Below are 16,737 nucleotides of genomic sequence, written 5' to 3' on the forward strand. Positions count from 1 at the left end.
TTGTCTTTGGCAAAATTTATGAGGTTTGTGTAATTACTCACAAATTGATGAACTACGCAAATTCTGAAGGCTTTTGAGAAAGGTGAAAAAATGAGTTTTCCCGGCAGAATGGCTCATCCATGCCTTTTTTGTGTGTGTTCTAGTCCTATACAATAAATGAATAGAAAACAGACGAAACTACATACATCTGCTTAGCCAGTCCTCTGAATTTATTTTGACCCTAAAAATATTGTTCAGAATTATTTTAAAATAGCTTTGACCTAAAAACTAACCTAGTCCAGACATTAAAAATGAGACATTTCAGCCTAGACACTTCAAGATTAGTGAAGTGAATGTAATTTTCTATAATTATAATCTGCAGTTAAAATCCAAAAACAATTATAATAAGTAGTGCTATCAACACCCCATTTATCAACTTGAAAAAATAAGTAATAAATGCCAAGACATTTCTACTTCCTTATTACTATTTGCTTCATGTAATTATCCTAAATTCAAAAAAGTTTTCATCAGAGTTTCTGGATTCCTAAGAAGGTGTTGTACAGAATTTTGTTTGCTAAGCAGATGTTGGAAAGCAGATGTTTAGGACTGTTACAAAATATAAACCACTAAAAAGTAATTTAGAAAACTGACTGCCATGCATAGTTCTTGCTTCATATAGAAAAAAAGCCTGAAAAGTGTCAACAGTGCAGCCACTTATTTGCAAGTGCACTATATAAATCTTATATGCATTATATATTTTAGGATCATTTTCTTGAGCTCTTTCACATTTTTACTTGTAACAATTCACACTGACTAATAATGTCTATTGTGTATACAATGCATCACCCTTCAGGTGACAATGTAGTGTGAGTAAAATAACTGTAGTGAGTTTTGTTTGACACAATGAATTAGTTTTATAGTATGCTTATATTGCTTCTATAGAGTGTAACAAGCAGCTCCTCAGATACCAAGCACATATGCACCAGTAACATTCAATCCTGACACTGACAGGAGTGTCTTGTATATTGTTCACATATTCAAGCCATTGTAGTTAATAATAAATTAGAAAGGTAGACAACTGTAGCATTCCATAGTAACACTACAGTGTTCTTCTATATTTACAAAATATTAGCATATCACATGAGTGATGTTAATGTAAGATAACAGGCACATTACAAAAAGCTATAATTGCAAGACAAAATATTTTGTATGTAACTTATTGATTTACCTGCTCTGAGATGTCCCACCACATCGGCCAAGCTACCTTTTTTCACTTTGGTAATGAAGGCACCAAGTCGTCCTAATTCTGTCATTTTTCCTCCAACAACCTGGAAGATCATATACTTGTGAGTTCTCATGCCATAAACCAGACATCATATCAACATAAACATATAGCCGGATTAGTTTTCACAATACTTTTTTAACTAAAGATGAATTATCCATACACAAATCTATTGTCAATTTAGTCTTCACAGAGGCTAAAAGAAAAAGTTAGAAATACAAAAAGGCCAGGCTATCTTATGCAACTTGCTAAGCATTCAAATTTGTTTCAGAAAGAAGATTTCTTGATAAATAATCAAGAAAATATATTTTTTACAAATAGATGTCTGTCTTGTGCTTAAGTTTAAATTGGAAGTGAACATCAAACCAAAGGTATTAAAACCTCCAAAGTGAAATTAGTGCAACAATTACAAACTTAGTTAATACACTACTAGGAAACATATGCAAATAGTTCATGAAAACATTGCTACAACTTAAACCCTGGCCCTCTCATCCAAACACATGACAGTACAAAAAAGCAACTCCTAGCTTCTATTAAACAGAACAGAAGAGAGCATTGAATAGGGTTTTGTTTTAAAGAGTGTATAACACACAGATGGGGAAAATAGCGGTAAAAATGTGCCCTCAAAAGATTAGGTCTTTAATAAAATATATATATTAAATAAATTTAAAAAAAAACTAGCCTTGCTGACTGACTATTCTCTCTACCCTTCTCACTCTCTTCAGTTAGTTCTTTTGTCAGGAATATCCTGGGTCAAGATTTATGGAACAGTGGGTCAGTGGTTCATTAGGTATTATTTCTTCATGTTGCCATCATGGTTACTAATTTAAAACTTTGATTTTAATTAAAAATTAAATACAGTTTTAATACAGAACCATACACAAGCAGATCCAGAAGCCTACCTGACTACAAGGTTGTCACAAGAGGATGTGCTAAATTTATCAGTGTGTTACCTAGAACTTCGATCACATCATACAAAACTGAGACTGAAAAAATCAGAAAGAAGCTCTCCAATCTATGTTTCCTACTAGGGTCTAACATTTTTCTCAGATATTAAAGAAGTGTTGTTGCTACCAGCAAAAATCAGCCTTATGCTACAGTCTACAAGATATTTAGACGAAATGTTCTCATATTTTATATTCCCACCCTACACTATTTCACTTTGAAGTGCGTAAGTGGAGTGTGCTTTTACCCAGAACATGCCATTACAAAGTTCACAGGGGTCTTTCCTGACTTAACTCCCACCATGATGAGCAGAACCAACAACCCACATCACATGTGAGGGCTTGAATTACCAGATAACTATATGCAAGGAGAGGTTGACTGCAATGTCACTGCCCTTTGAAGTTGACTTAGTCCTTAAGTGGATGGGAATGTTTCACATTTTCTATTGTTTCTGTTGCTTTTAGTGGAAAGAGGAAGAAATCAAAATTAATTTTCTCAGTCATTTTTGGAGCTCCATATATTAAAATATACATGAACTGGCACACTGTACTCTTCAGCAGTCTCTAGAACTATTCCTTTTAAGTGTCATGGCAATTTAGGGACAATAACCTAGATGTCCACTACAAAATGAGAAATTTAGGAATTTAAATGAATTTGACCATGTCTCCCATAATGTCTTAATTTACAGGCACTGAATTAACTGGAATTACCTTTAATACAATCACTGCTATGTTTTATTTATTTTTCTTTTGTGTGTGTGTGTGTGTGTAAATATTTAATGCCATTGTACACAATTTCTGTTTCTGAATAGCTGTGTGGATTCTGAAGACTGACTCTGTAAACATTTACGTCTGGATGACATTTATTTATATGGACTATGAGATGGGTTTCTTGGCTGAAATGCAAGCAGTAGAGATAGAAAAGGCAGAACTCCTATAATGCATTTAAATGTACAGTATACGTCTTGCAGACAGGAAGCTGAATAAACATAAATTTTTAATCAAAATGGTTCAGTTTCTTGATCATGGATGAGCGGAAGACATGCACAAAATGATTAAATATATTTACATTCATAATTTATCTATATAGCTTCCAAAACTTACTAAAAGTGAGGAATACATTTTTGTCAAATGACCATATGCTTAGAGACTCCTCTGATTTATGTTAGGCTTCTACAGGTCAGTGGAAATTTAATTCTTTTACCACATGAACCATGTAATACTTACTTTTAGCCCCAGTAATGCACCTGATTCTTTTGGCATGGTTGTTCTCTTGTTAAGAATAACACGCCCAATTAAGCGATCTCCCTCTTTAGAAGGCTGCCACGTTACTGGATGCTATTGAAAAGACAAGCAGTGGGAAGGAAGATGTTTTCCTGTATTCAGATGCATACCTATAAACTTGTAAAATTTCTGAATCATTACATCATAGAAATTGTAACAGAACTTTCTAGTATTGTATCATGTCTGTAGGGCTCTGGCCTCATTAAATATTTATGCCTGCTGTAAAAAAATCTCAGCACTAAGTCTGCAGGTAGATTTATAATATAATTAAAAGTTTAATACAATTAAACATTTAAAACACAACCTAATTAATAAAGTTAAACATTAATTTTTAATTCCAGGACACTGAAAATTGTATTTATAAATTCTGTTCTTCAGAATAGCATATGTTATAGAGCTCTGTCATATAGGTTCATTATATAATAAAAGCCAAATCATCCTTTCCCATTCCAATTCAGCAGAAAAAAAATATATCTACTAATCTCTCCTAGAGCAATATTACACTCACAGTGTCTTTTCTGGTATGAAACCGATATGATAAAATCTAGTACCAGGTCTGTAAAAACATTAAATTCATATTAAAATTCACATAATTTTACTAGTCTAGATTCTGATAAAAATATCCTCTGATTTTGATTTCCATGATCCACTAAGCCAAAATTTTACATAAATTGTATAGAACTTTTTTTGTAACAAAATTTCTACAGCAAACTGAAATTATCAGTAACCATTTTAATTCATACTTTTGCAGCCCTTTTTCCCTGTTTCTTACCGAACTAATAGGGGATGTCTCCCTGCTGTGCCACGTGGCAGGATCCAGCCAGTAATAATCCAAGTCACCTGGAAGAATATGAATAGAAAGAAATGTGTAATCTCTCAAACAGAGAAAAACAAATGTGTGATTAGTTGCACATGCATGAATTTTAATAGCTTGCAATGGCTTGATAAAGCTAATAAAAACCTGTAGTATGATTTACATCAACTTAAGCATATTGATTTGAAAACAATATAGACTAATAATATAAAAACAAAAATACATAACAATACCATTATTTGGACTCTTGCTTTTCACACTTCAGGACTAGTTGTACACTCCAGCTGTTTTTCACTTTGCCCAGTTGTTTTCCAAGAAGGGACCCCAAAGCACCGCATTCTGAGCCCTCCTCCTCCCACCTCTCCATAATAAACACAAAGGACCACAGCTAATGATGACACTAGAGTGAATACTCCACAAAATGGGAACTTGACTACAGTTAAGGACAGGACAGTAAGACACACTGAAGAATCTGCAAAGCAGTTGATCAGTACAACTGGTACAGACAGAGGGTCCCAGGAGTTGAAGGGTAATACAGCACAGCTTACCAGGCACAACAGCTACACAAAAATAGCAAGTAGTGTCAACAGCAACTATGAGCTTGTAATCTTTTATTTTGCTTCCAACAAACATAGACAACGCACATCAAGAATAGAACCCTGGATTATGGTGGTCTGGAAGCCATAAACTCATCAGGCCAAGTAGGGGAACCATGGGCAAGGGTTGGGAGAAAAGACAGCAAATGGCATGGTGAATATATATGAACTGATGGAAAGCTTAGGAAACCACAGTTTGACTTAACATAGTATGGCAGTGGAGGGTTGAGTTGGTAGCAAAAAATGACCAACTCTACTGGCTGTTGTCTGTGGTAGAGTTGACTGGTGTAACTGCACTCCAAGACAGGAGATGAAGAGGCAGGAATTGCAAGAGGAAGAACATTCAGTGCAGCAGTGCAATTCAGAGTTTTCTTTACAAAGAGAAAGGGTGTAGATGGTATTAGGAAGAATGCTGGAGAATGATTCTGGCTAGAACAGATCCAACTGAATAGGAACAAATCCGAAGCATTTCTGTCCTGGTGCTAATTTTAAAGAGAATATACCTGTGAGCTCTGAACCTTGGCATTATTTCATCCCTTTGGACATTACTGCAGTTTATTACCAAAATACAGTAGTGTCATTAAGACTGAAAATGACACTTATTTTCAATTCAGTACCAGTGGTATATAAAAGCTCAATCTGAAATAATCCAACAGATATTTTTGATTTTTTTTTTTAATCTGAGGAATGAAACAGTAGACAATTCTGCCACTTAGCTTCCAGCATCTTTAAAGAAATAAATAAACAAAACCCCACCAAAATCAAAATTTACAGTTTCACTTCAGAGGCCAGTTTCAGTGCCTGAATGAAATGCAGTCACCTCTGCGGGCTTTTTGTTTTGTTTTGTTTTGTTTTTGAGAGTGTGTATGTAGTTTTTTTTTCTCAGGTCTTTGAATTATTATGCCTCATAGTTAGGCTTTGTTATGGAACAACTCTTCCTATGATTTTCTATTGACATTCCTACAAACTATTCAAAAGCCACTGGGTAAAAATACTACTTTCATTAAGGTCAGTGGCTTTTTGCAGATACTCTCTTTTGCTATACTCTATGTCATCAGAAAATATTTTATTTATTATATACAATTTAGGAAATACATCTTCACTATCACATTTTAGGAAATGCATCTGTGTAATAATACTGTTAGATCACTGCTTTTACTAGCACACAGGAATCCAACAGATGTACAAACAAGGCAGGCTTCTAGCAAGAAAAAATACACATTTAGACAGGTTTTATTACTTTTCTGACCATTTTTCTACAAATAATCGGATGCTAATTATGAAATATACTCTATCACCATTTATAAAACATAGTATTTTGATAGCTGATCATCTACATGATCACAAGCTATTTTTAAAGAGCTTATTATTACCATATGCATAACCACACGAGGCAGTTTGCGGTCACATTAGCTACTGCACTTCTGGAATTTTGTGGGCTTAACTTCACATTAAAGATCTTTCAGTTTTATTTTTAGTGCAGTTCCTTGCACCTTTAAAAAGAGTTCAAAACTGCAGCAAGAACAACAAAATCATGGAAGCAGACTGCCATCCTAAGTGTTGGCAGTGAGCTGAGACCAGTGGCACAGACATCTCCAATTTTCAATAATGGCACTCAACAGCAACACTAAAAAACAACTATTCTTCATGAACTTCCCTTCCCCAGCCCAAACATGTGCCTCTGTGTTTCACAGCTATTTGTTCTGCGATAGAGAAATACTCAGGCAGGAATAAATGCCACTCCTGCAAGCAGAGATGTGTCCCCTGGTGCTCAGCCCAGAACCAACATTCAGTAGGCAGAAACTGGATATTTGTTTAATTACAAGAAATAATTTCACTGAACTAGTATTACAGATCCCAGAACAGGTAAGTAACAAACAAAACCTTACCATATGAGAGCACAGTTTCAGATTTTCTCAAAACAAAACAAAATAATAAAGAAAAAATAAAAACACTATACACAGAGTACTCCCTCCACTAGGAAAAATCACTAGAAGTAACTAGTAAAATGAAACAGATGTAAGATGTTATAGAGAAAAAAAAAAAAAAAACTACTGAGAAAATTATCATTTTAGAGCAACTTGAACTGCTTTGGAACACTTTTTTAAACAATGCCTTAAATTTACAGACATGAAAAAAAATAAAAATAACATACAATAGGCACAGTACATTATTTCTGTACATTACCAATACATTCATATAAACCATACAAAGATGTATTTTGAAATGAAGCGTATGATTAAAAAATGCATTTGCAATTATAATTTATGATTTACTTTGGACTAATGGAGTGAAAGAAGTATATATTTATAAAACCCTTTTTCCTGAGGGAGTAATTCAAAATGTTGTATCCTGCCAGCAATAACATACTTTTCCTATTAACCGCTCAATTACTGTACTCTTGGACATAAAGGGCTGTAATAATAAATCCACTTAACATGACACAAATGGGTTGATTTTTTTCTTGAGAAGTCTTTTGCAGTCTTCCATCAAATTCCAAAATAAGGAGTAAAACTCTTAATTCATTCCTTTGATTTTATGTCTGCAACATGCATGCTTTCAAAATAAAGGAAAGCAAAATTCAAAACAGCAAAAAACATTTTCCCTACAACATTTCATCTTCAGCGGTACTACTCACATGAAGAGCTGATGCTGTAATGCTGCGATTTCAAGTGAAACCTCACAAAGCTGGTAAGTGTTAGAAATGACAGCCTTGTCTCTGTTGCAAAGCTGAAGTATGGCTTTGCTGAAACAGGCACAAAATATAAGAAAGTCTCTTATCCTGTATGACCAGCCACACTGATCTCCGAAGAGCCTGGAATACATCCTAAAATACATCCTATGATAAAACATCCTAAGATGTTTCTCCAGATCCAGACTACTACAGAGAGCAGTGATATTCAGCAAAGAATGCGCTTCTGGTGCTTTGCTCAAATCCAGAGGCACCAGGTTTGCAGCAGTAACTTAAGACAAGAATCAGACAGTCCATTGATAAGATTCAGTCAGACCACATTAGGCACTTAATTGAGCCTAACATTCAACTTCTAATTAATAAAACAGTTCCAGCATGTACCTGCGAAACTCAGACAATTATTTTCGGAGGCTGCACCTATAATTAAAGCTCGAACTGGCTTCATATATAGACAGTTTAGGTCTCTAATTAACACACACAGCGGCCATCTATGTATTTACCTTTGTGAACTTTTAGGCTCAAATACAGCATGAATTAGAGACAATAAATCCCAAAGATGTGGAATAGTCCTCTAGTTTGTCTTTCACAGTTCCCATGGAACTGGATCATTATTTCATGGAAATGATCAATCGTTTCCCAGTGTAAAACCAACAAAAGCCACATATCAGACCAAAGAAAGTTATAAGAAATGGAAAGAAGCTCAGAACATCAACTTGACTGGGTCTTTAAAAGATGTTTAGATGTAGACCTTAGTGATATAGTTTAGTGGGGGACTTGTTAGTGTTAGGTCAGAGGTTGGACTTGGTGATCTTGAGGTCTCTTCCAACCTAGAAATTCTGTGATTCTGTGTGACTGCCTTCCTCCTTCACAGCCAGAATTTTCATGAGTTAGAAGACCACTCTACTCACTCCGGGTACACATTCAGTACACTGAGATTGCCATCAAAAACATCGGGCTACTGTCACAGATGTGATGCATCACATTGGTAAGCCAAGAGGACACTTCTAGCCCAAGGGGGAAAAAACCAAACAAACAAACAAACAAACAAACAAAAACACTAAGCTAGTCTTTTTATCATGACAGAAGAGTAATTGCCTGACTAAACAACATATGTTGTTTAAGTCACTATATCCAAAGTGCTGACCAACCCCATAATGAGAAAATACACAAATACCCTGCCTTGACATACAGCCCTCACATCTAAGGGTCAAGCAGACAACTCAGTAGCTACCTACTGCCTATTTATGCAGAAAGCTTCACAAAAATGCTCATTATCTCCTCAAATCAACTGAATTTAGATGCCTACAGTTAAGAACTTAAATCCTTGCAGAAGGAGCTCTGTGTTTCACCATTTATGCAGTTCAAAGACAGACCGGCTCATGCAGCGTGTGGGAAGAATCCATCACATGACTGTGAAGTTTAGGTTTTAGTTCGTATGGAAAATATATAATTGCATTGGATATGAGCTCCCTTCTGGCACATGTCATCATCAGCTCTGAATGCTGGCATACTCCAAAGATCCAGTAAAAACTAGTACTCTGTGGAAGTGACAATTCAAACATATAGTCACATTGGGAGTGCAGATCAGCCACACGTGCCTGTAACCCCTACTGCTCCCCACTCTAGAGCCAGCCCATCAACACATGATTTAGGCATTGTAACTTAATGATGAGACGTGAAATTGCTTTTCTGTATCTCCACTAAATTTTTGAGTAATTAAAAACAATTGAAAAAGGATCCATGGAGCATTACCAAGCACTATGCTTTAAGACCTGGATAACCAACAACCTCTAAACACTGAAAATGAATGTCCAAGTCTTTCTTGTGTGTCTAGAGATAAGGATATTTTATATTTTTTTCCTCACACAAAAACAACGTTTTATTTTGGAAAAAAAAAAAAATCTCTTTTAGAAGTGGCAGTTATATTGTGAACACAGTGCAGACTGCAATGCTAATTGCTATTTACAAACCTGAAACCTGGAAAAAAAAATTGGCAAGGAAGCACTGAACTAATGATACAGTATTTTGTTTGTTAAGGATGCCAGTATTAAATTGAACCTAGTGAGAAGGAAAAATGCACGTGACTTCTCCTTCAGTAACTATTGCAAAGTTGTTTATTTACAAGAACGGTGAGATCTATGTGCATCTACAATTATTTTTATTTTTGTGTAAGAGTGATTTGTCAGTAGCTAATTACTGAATATTCTTGCAATATATTCTTGTTATCTGGGTGTACAGGGAATTTTCTGAGCATTGACTAAAATATAATGCATTTCTTATTCAGATATTCATTTTGCAACTTTTTTTTTTTTTTTACACATATACCCTTGTGCTCATTGTTGGCTCAAGCAGGTTTCTCAAAAGGTATACTAGCAGAAGACTACCCGACACAATTGTATGTTCATAAGGCAGACCTCCTACCTCAATTACCTCAGAGTTGTTAGAAGTCGTTATTAAGGTACCAAAACCAAAGGTTACAAATCCTAACAACTGAAGCTTGCAGCCAAAAAACATGACTTATCCAGTCAAGTAGCAAATTGAGGATTAGTGAATGTTTCTAAAACTTTAATTTGGACACCCTAGGGAAGGACATAACTAAGAAGCTTTCCTAAATTTCCTGAATCTCTAGGGAGCCTGCTTGTGAGAAGCATTGTGTTAAACAACATGATTTAGTTCCCCACTCAAAATATCGAGGGTAAAAGCATTATTAAAAATATTTTATTGATAGAATATGAAGTGTTCAGCACTACCAAGAATTTCAGATCAGTAGGCAGATATTTTAATTGATTTTTGATACTGCAGTATCTGAAGATGCAAGAAAAAAAAATAATCGGGTCTAACTCCAAGTCCTGATTTTACTGACATTGATTACACTCTTTAGTGGATACTAATTCTGTAGATGGACGGATGGAAGAAGATCTCCTTTTTGAAATGTAGAGCTTCCTTGAATTCATTTATTATTCCTTTTTAATTCCAATTCAATATTGACACTGACTTGTTTTAACTGGATCATTTGAGTTCCTGTTTAGTATAATTAATACTACTCTAGCTTTGGCATGATCTCTAAAGGTAATACTTTCATTTTGGTCTCCTTTGGTATTTTTCCCCTGGCAATCTTAAAAAAGATTCAAATGAATATTTTCTATCTCAATATTTGTTAAAGCCTGTTTTAAGAAGAAATTATAATTCAAAATCCAAGCTGCAAATAAAGTCTCTTCAAGCTCCAGGGTGTTTCACTTACATTGCCAGTAGTCATGAATTTTAACAAGGATAAGCCTATGAAAAAACACTGTAAAGCAGCAGCCTGTGCCTTACAAATCCCACGGATATGATGCCCAGTGAGGTATCAGTGCCCTGGTAGCACCTACTGCAACTAAGGTAACCAAAAAGGTCTTTGTTCAAAGAGCCTTTTCTGAATATTTTCTCCTACTGTGGGGAAGGAAGAAAGGTATTTCTGCTCAGATATGGTATGCTGACAAAGGTATGCTGACATGCTGACAGAAACAACAGCATCTCAGAAAAAAAAAAATAAATCCATTATCCACAGGAAAGGGACTGGGAGAAAGACAGTAAGTCTATGAGTTTGTCATCCAACATACACACACACACGTGTGCACGAACATGAACAACCCTATAGACCTGCACAGGTCATTGGAGAAAAAAACAAAGAAACAATGAAATTACATTTCATAACCAAAGTTATGATTTCAGGATCATGGAAACTTGGGAAGACAATGAAAGAGAAAATCTGAGTTAAGCAAAAAAAAAAAAAAAAAAAAAAAAAAAAGTGAAAGAAAAAAGAAAGAAAAAAGTCTTAGTTGTTCTTAGCTTCTGGACTGTAGAAGGAAATAAAATAAAGCAGATTAAATTCTTTGGACTGTGATTAAAGACAAGTATTTCAGCGGTGCCACTCTAGAGCACCAAATTAGGATGATGAGACTAGTGAGGTATTGTTTTTTTTGGTAAGCATTCATCATAATTCTCTATTGAACTATACTTTAAGGTAATGAGAGAGCTTAAAGGCTTTCCTTTCTCCTATTCAGAGAACACTACAGGAAGAATGCTTGGAATGCAAAGTCAGAGATCACTGGCACTAGGCAACTTGCAGCTTTGCATCTCACCAATAGAGAGGAAATACTTAAGAATGTTAAAGTGAATAAAATACACGATCCTTAAAAATGTAAGCAAGATGAGAAAAAAAAAAAAAAAAAAAAAAAACTTAGAGAAAATAAGGAAGCCTTAGAGAAAATAAGGAAGCAGACATAATGACAAAAGAGTCTGGGAATCATGGAATCAATCAAAAAAACAATATTAGCATCAGAAGGACAACCAGTCCAAAAGGGAGGAAAGAGAAATACAAAACTGACTAGCTAAGTCATGAATGTTCCATTTTCTAGAAGGTTTACAGTCGGTGGAAAGGCACCTATTACTTACTAAGATAGTGATGGAGTACCAGGAAGCATACAATACAAAATCAGAAACATAATAAATTGAATACAAACAGAAAAGTATGCAAGGACAATCGAGATCATTCTGGAAATATTTAGTCCCTAGTACTTAGCATCTAGTACCTGGTACTTGCTATTCTGGAAGAACATGGAAAGAATCCACTGCCATTTGGCTCTACCAGCAAAAGACACCAAAAAGGTTACGACTTTTTAGATAACAGTTCTCCTAAAAAGAAATACAACTAAAATCATTAAAATCATAACAAGTTAACAATGTCTGTAGCCTAAAAATGAGATTTTATGCCAAAGCAGGAGAAGGTCAGACTACCTAGATAATGTTAAGCTAATTCACTTCATCTTGGAGTACCTAACATCTGTCTGAAGCCAGGAACGTTTCCTAAGAAATTTCCTAAGAAATTTCCATAATTCCTAAGAATTAGTGTGGTATGGATAAAGTTCAATAAAACTGGGAAAGGGCAAAGACAACACATATTTCTAAAGGAGAGAGGAGAGAAAGGAGGGCTAGAAATTATAGACCAGCCAATTCCTGGAAAAATACTTAAAAAAAAGTCAACCAACCAAACAAACAAAAATACAAAAAGATAGTAAGAAGAAGATAGTAAGAAGAGAAGACACCTAAAATTGAACTATCAATAATAAATTAACCCAACTGCATTTCCTACCACTGCATGATAGGGAAGAAACAGCAGTTTTCAAGTATCTTAATTGAGCAGGTAGTGGTTTTTGTATTTTTTATGAACATGTCATTTTAATGTCACACCAGAAAAATTGTCTAAATAAAACTAGTGTAAGGTGAAAAGCTATTTAGAAAAGCATATTCTAAAAGGTTAAAATTAGTAATTAAAAAAAAAAAAAAAGAAAAGAAAAAGTATGCATTAAGCAGTGTCTACCATGTTTGTCTGGGGTACATTAATAGTCAGCACTCATACTAACTTTCCAGAAAATAAACCAGAACACATTAGGCTTGTAGGTGACAACCCCAGGGAGGGAAGACCTGCGAGTCACAGGAGATCAGGACTGGACTTCAAAGCTACACTGACAAACTGGAGAAAAGAGTTGGAAAAAAAGAGGATAGAGTTCAGGGCAGACCCAGAAATATTGCCCCCACAGCGCAGAAACAGGGAAAGGAACTCAGCCAGGTAAGGAAGATGCCACGGAAGATCAGGTGGCAAGAGGAGATGACAGCCTGCAGCTCTGGCTGCTGTGGGTAAGCTGCTAACTTTGCACTTGGGGAGCTGGCTGCCTTGGCCAGAGGCCAGGCTCAGGTGCCTTGCCTACCACTTACCTCCAAATACCAAATACATCTGTAGGTCAAACTGGCAGAGACCTTAAGGTTTTGTTGCTGGTTTTGCTTTGCTCTGCACCACAGGCTGTCTTCTGGGTACCTTTCACATAGCTTATTACGGTCACCTTGATGACAGCTCTGTCTCTCCAGTTCTCTCCTTGCAGCAAACAGATACATTTTCAGAGCGGAGTATTTAGCTTAACTGAAGTATAGCTATGAGGGAGAGACGAATGAGTTAAATTTAATAGCCAGTGAGACATAAAAGGTCTGATTTGATGGTCCTTTAAAACTCCAAAGTCTGTTACGCAAACAGGGTCCAAAACTGGGCCATGGAACGAGGGGTTAGCCTGATTTTAAGATACCTTTTAGCTCCATGGTTGCAGGCTGTTCCAGAGGCTGGAGATGTGCTGCTGCATGCCCTGCCCGCAGCACAGCCCCGCACCTCCAGCAGGCAGGGTGTCACGGCTCCTCACTGCCAGCTCTGCTGCACCCACCTCATACAATACTTATGCCAAGGTGTGCAGGAGGCTTTTGGGAGGCAGCTTATGGCTGTCTACTTTGGGGTTTGTTTGTACCCTGAAGAAGACACAGGTTTTTTTTTTCTTTATGTAACTAAGGTTACATGGTGTGAGCGTCAGTGCAAGGCTTTGATCTTACCAAAAGATTTTCTCCAGCCTTATCCTTCAAGCTCCATGCCCAGCTGGGGCTGACCTTGGTCTCTTCCCAAGCTCAGCAGCATCTTGTTTTGCTGATATCCCTGCTGCTGTTTTGGTCCCATCTCTGTTTTGGTTGCTCCTCAACCCTATTTTCTCTAATGCATCTCCCCAGATTCTGCCCTTCTTACTCTTATTCTCCTCTAAACTGCCACAAGTGAATTTCACAGACTGATTTCTTAATAAATGTGTTAAATAATACAATTCTAATATTTGAGAAGATAAAAAAACTTCTTCCATGGCTTATTCTATCATACAATCTTCAGGATTCTCTCTTCTAGTGAAAAACCTACTTTCCGAAAATGACTTTTACAAGCACTGTTATTAACCATCTACACATAAGATTTTAAAGACCTTTGTTATTCTCAACACACTGCATAATCCCCAAGGAACTCACAACCATTAATCCTTCCTCTCACTTTCCCCTGTGATCCTTAGTGATTTAGCTGAGAACCTTATTCCAAATACAGATTATTTATTTTTTCCAGAGGAGAGGCCTGATACCCTTCCCTGGTTCAGAAAGTGCAATGCATCTCTATGGTGATGCAGAGATGATATATAAAATAATCATATATTTACGATAACCCACATATTATTACTATAACCATAATTGTAAATGCTAAACAAACAGAACAATACAATATACAGAATTCAATGATATTTTTCCCCAAATAATATGCACTAATAAAAGTAACAGACTCATATTCCAGACTGAACTTGCTAAAGCTGCTAACAGCACAATCCAGGGGGTTGAGGACACATCAATTACCTTCTGCCAAACAGAAATAAGACGCCTGAGTATTTCTTTCCTGAAGTAAATTTCTAAATTCTTTAACAATGACTACTCCAACATAGAAAATATTCACAAGGCAATCAAAAAACTATTACTTTTCAGAAACACATTTTGATTTGTGCTTTCAAAATACATGTTTTTGTTTCATAACTCATGCCACATAACATCACTAATGTCAAATTATTTTTGACACATGAGCTTTCAAAGTATAAACATAATTGAAACACAGACTTATGAGCAAAATGGTTCCTTATACCCTGCTTAAGCTGTATATTTGCTACAACTAATACTTAAAATTCAGAGGACACATCTCCACTCAAACTGTACAGTTAAAGAAATCTGCTTATAAAAAGATACATTAAAAAAAAAAAAAATCTGAAACCTCAGCACCGTATAGCCACTTATTTACCTGTCCCTGAATGCAACGTATGGAGCAGAAACTGAAGAAACCCCGCAAACATAGCAGCATCAGCAAGAAAATGGTTAAAAAAGCACAACTGGCATTTAGTAGGTTGCTGAATTCCAGGCTGCAACTGTAGCAAACCTGAAATGCAATCAAAAATCCACTCCAGTGTGAAGGAGATGATTGGGGGAAAAAAGAAAAAAAAAAAAAAAGTCCCTAAGGTCCTTGCGTCCTGATCCTAAGCCAAATTATTCTGCAGCATCAAACATTCGACACTGGTGACACCAAACAGGGCTACCAGAGCTCTTGTCATCCAAACAGATCTCTGCAGTGGAGTGCAAGCATCGACTACTGCGTTAGTTCAGCCACGCTCGCTGCAGCGACAGGGAGTTTCAGTCTCCAGAAACAGCTAATGATTTCAGGAGTCCAGAATTAACAATTCCTCAGGAAAAAAAAAAAAAAAAAAAAAAAAAAGTGGGGAAAAAAAAAGCTCCTTCCTCTCCGGATAGAATAGGAAAGAAGTTTCTTCGTGTTTTAAAGCCAACGGTACACACAAGCTCAGTAATCAATAGCACTGCTGCAGTTTTTATTTATATGCAGCAGTGGTACGCTGAACAAGTTTTAATGAACTGCATAAATGAAGCAATCATGTAAAGCAAACGTGGCTGGTTTAAGTTATGTAAAACTTCCCGTGCTGCAGATTTACTCCTAGCACACTGAAAATATAATGGCTCATGAAAAAAAATACTGTATTTTTAACAAATTAATGGAATGTTTAAACACTTTTCTTACATAATGTGTGCATGAAAAAAATAGTTTTATATAATAAAAATATATTATAAATAAATAACCGCATTTTGTATTCTAAATTATATAGTCAAAATAAAAGAGAATGCCTGAACATATATATCAGCATATTGGGGAAAGCCAGATGATTAGAGAATTACAGCTAATAAAATTTGCTAAAGAATTTGATCTAGCCATATCTAAATCCTAAACCAATAAAATTATTTTCTTGGCAGAGACAGTTTTCCATGGTGAAGATACACGCTTCTCTGTAGCATACTTAGATACTGTAGAACTAAAACAGAAAATCAAAAAAGCTAACTGTTTAGAAACCATGGTGGGGAAAGCAAAATGCGACAAACCAACCTTTTTAAAATTCTCTCCAAAGAGAAGCTTATTGGGGTTAAATGTAAATAATTAAGCTAATAAGAGTTTACAATTGTTTCATCTTTAATAATACATAGACCTATTAGTAAGAATGAAAATGCATTTTTAATTGAGTTGTTTCCCTCTAGTTCTGGATCAGATGATCAAAGCCCAGGTACTAGACACTGCCTTTCCCACACACTCACCCCTGTCAAGCAGTCAACAGCAAAAGTGGCACAGAATTAGCAGAGACAACACAGCTGTCTGCAGCTGCTTCTTTGCTGACATGCCCTTGTTAGGAGATGATTCTTTGAAGGAGGACAATGGCCAG

General features: G+C 35.8%; 1 protein-coding gene across 40 annotated transcripts in view; it reads right to left on the reverse strand.

Annotated features, from left to right (window-relative positions):
- Window positions 1–16,737, reverse strand: part of RIMS1 (regulating synaptic membrane exocytosis 1) — a 312,275-nt gene that overhangs the window by 139,248 nt on the left and 156,290 nt on the right. For 33 of the 40 annotated variants that reach the window (XR_014691617.1, XR_014691618.1, XM_084514968.1 and 30 more), the window contains 3 exons: window positions 4,262–4,329; window positions 3,433–3,543; window positions 1,208–1,307 (listed from right to left, as the gene is read on the reverse strand). Coding sequence is in view for 38 of the 40 variants with exons in the window: in XM_084514968.1 (XP_084371094.1) it covers window positions 1,208–1,307; window positions 3,433–3,543; window positions 4,262–4,329 (279 nt within the window). In the remaining 2 variants the exon portion in view is untranslated. Of the gene's footprint in view, window positions 1–1,207; window positions 1,308–3,432; window positions 3,544–4,261; window positions 4,363–15,260; window positions 15,443–16,737 lie in introns of those variants that run through there. The other 7 variants (XM_084514963.1, XM_084514962.1, XM_084514961.1 and 4 more) reach the window with 6 other exon arrangements.

The sequence above is a fragment of the Aythya ferina genome, assembly GCF_964211825.1.
Source record: "Aythya ferina genome assembly, chromosome: 3".
Lineage (NCBI taxonomy): Eukaryota > Metazoa > Chordata > Aves > Anseriformes > Anatidae > Aythya > Aythya ferina.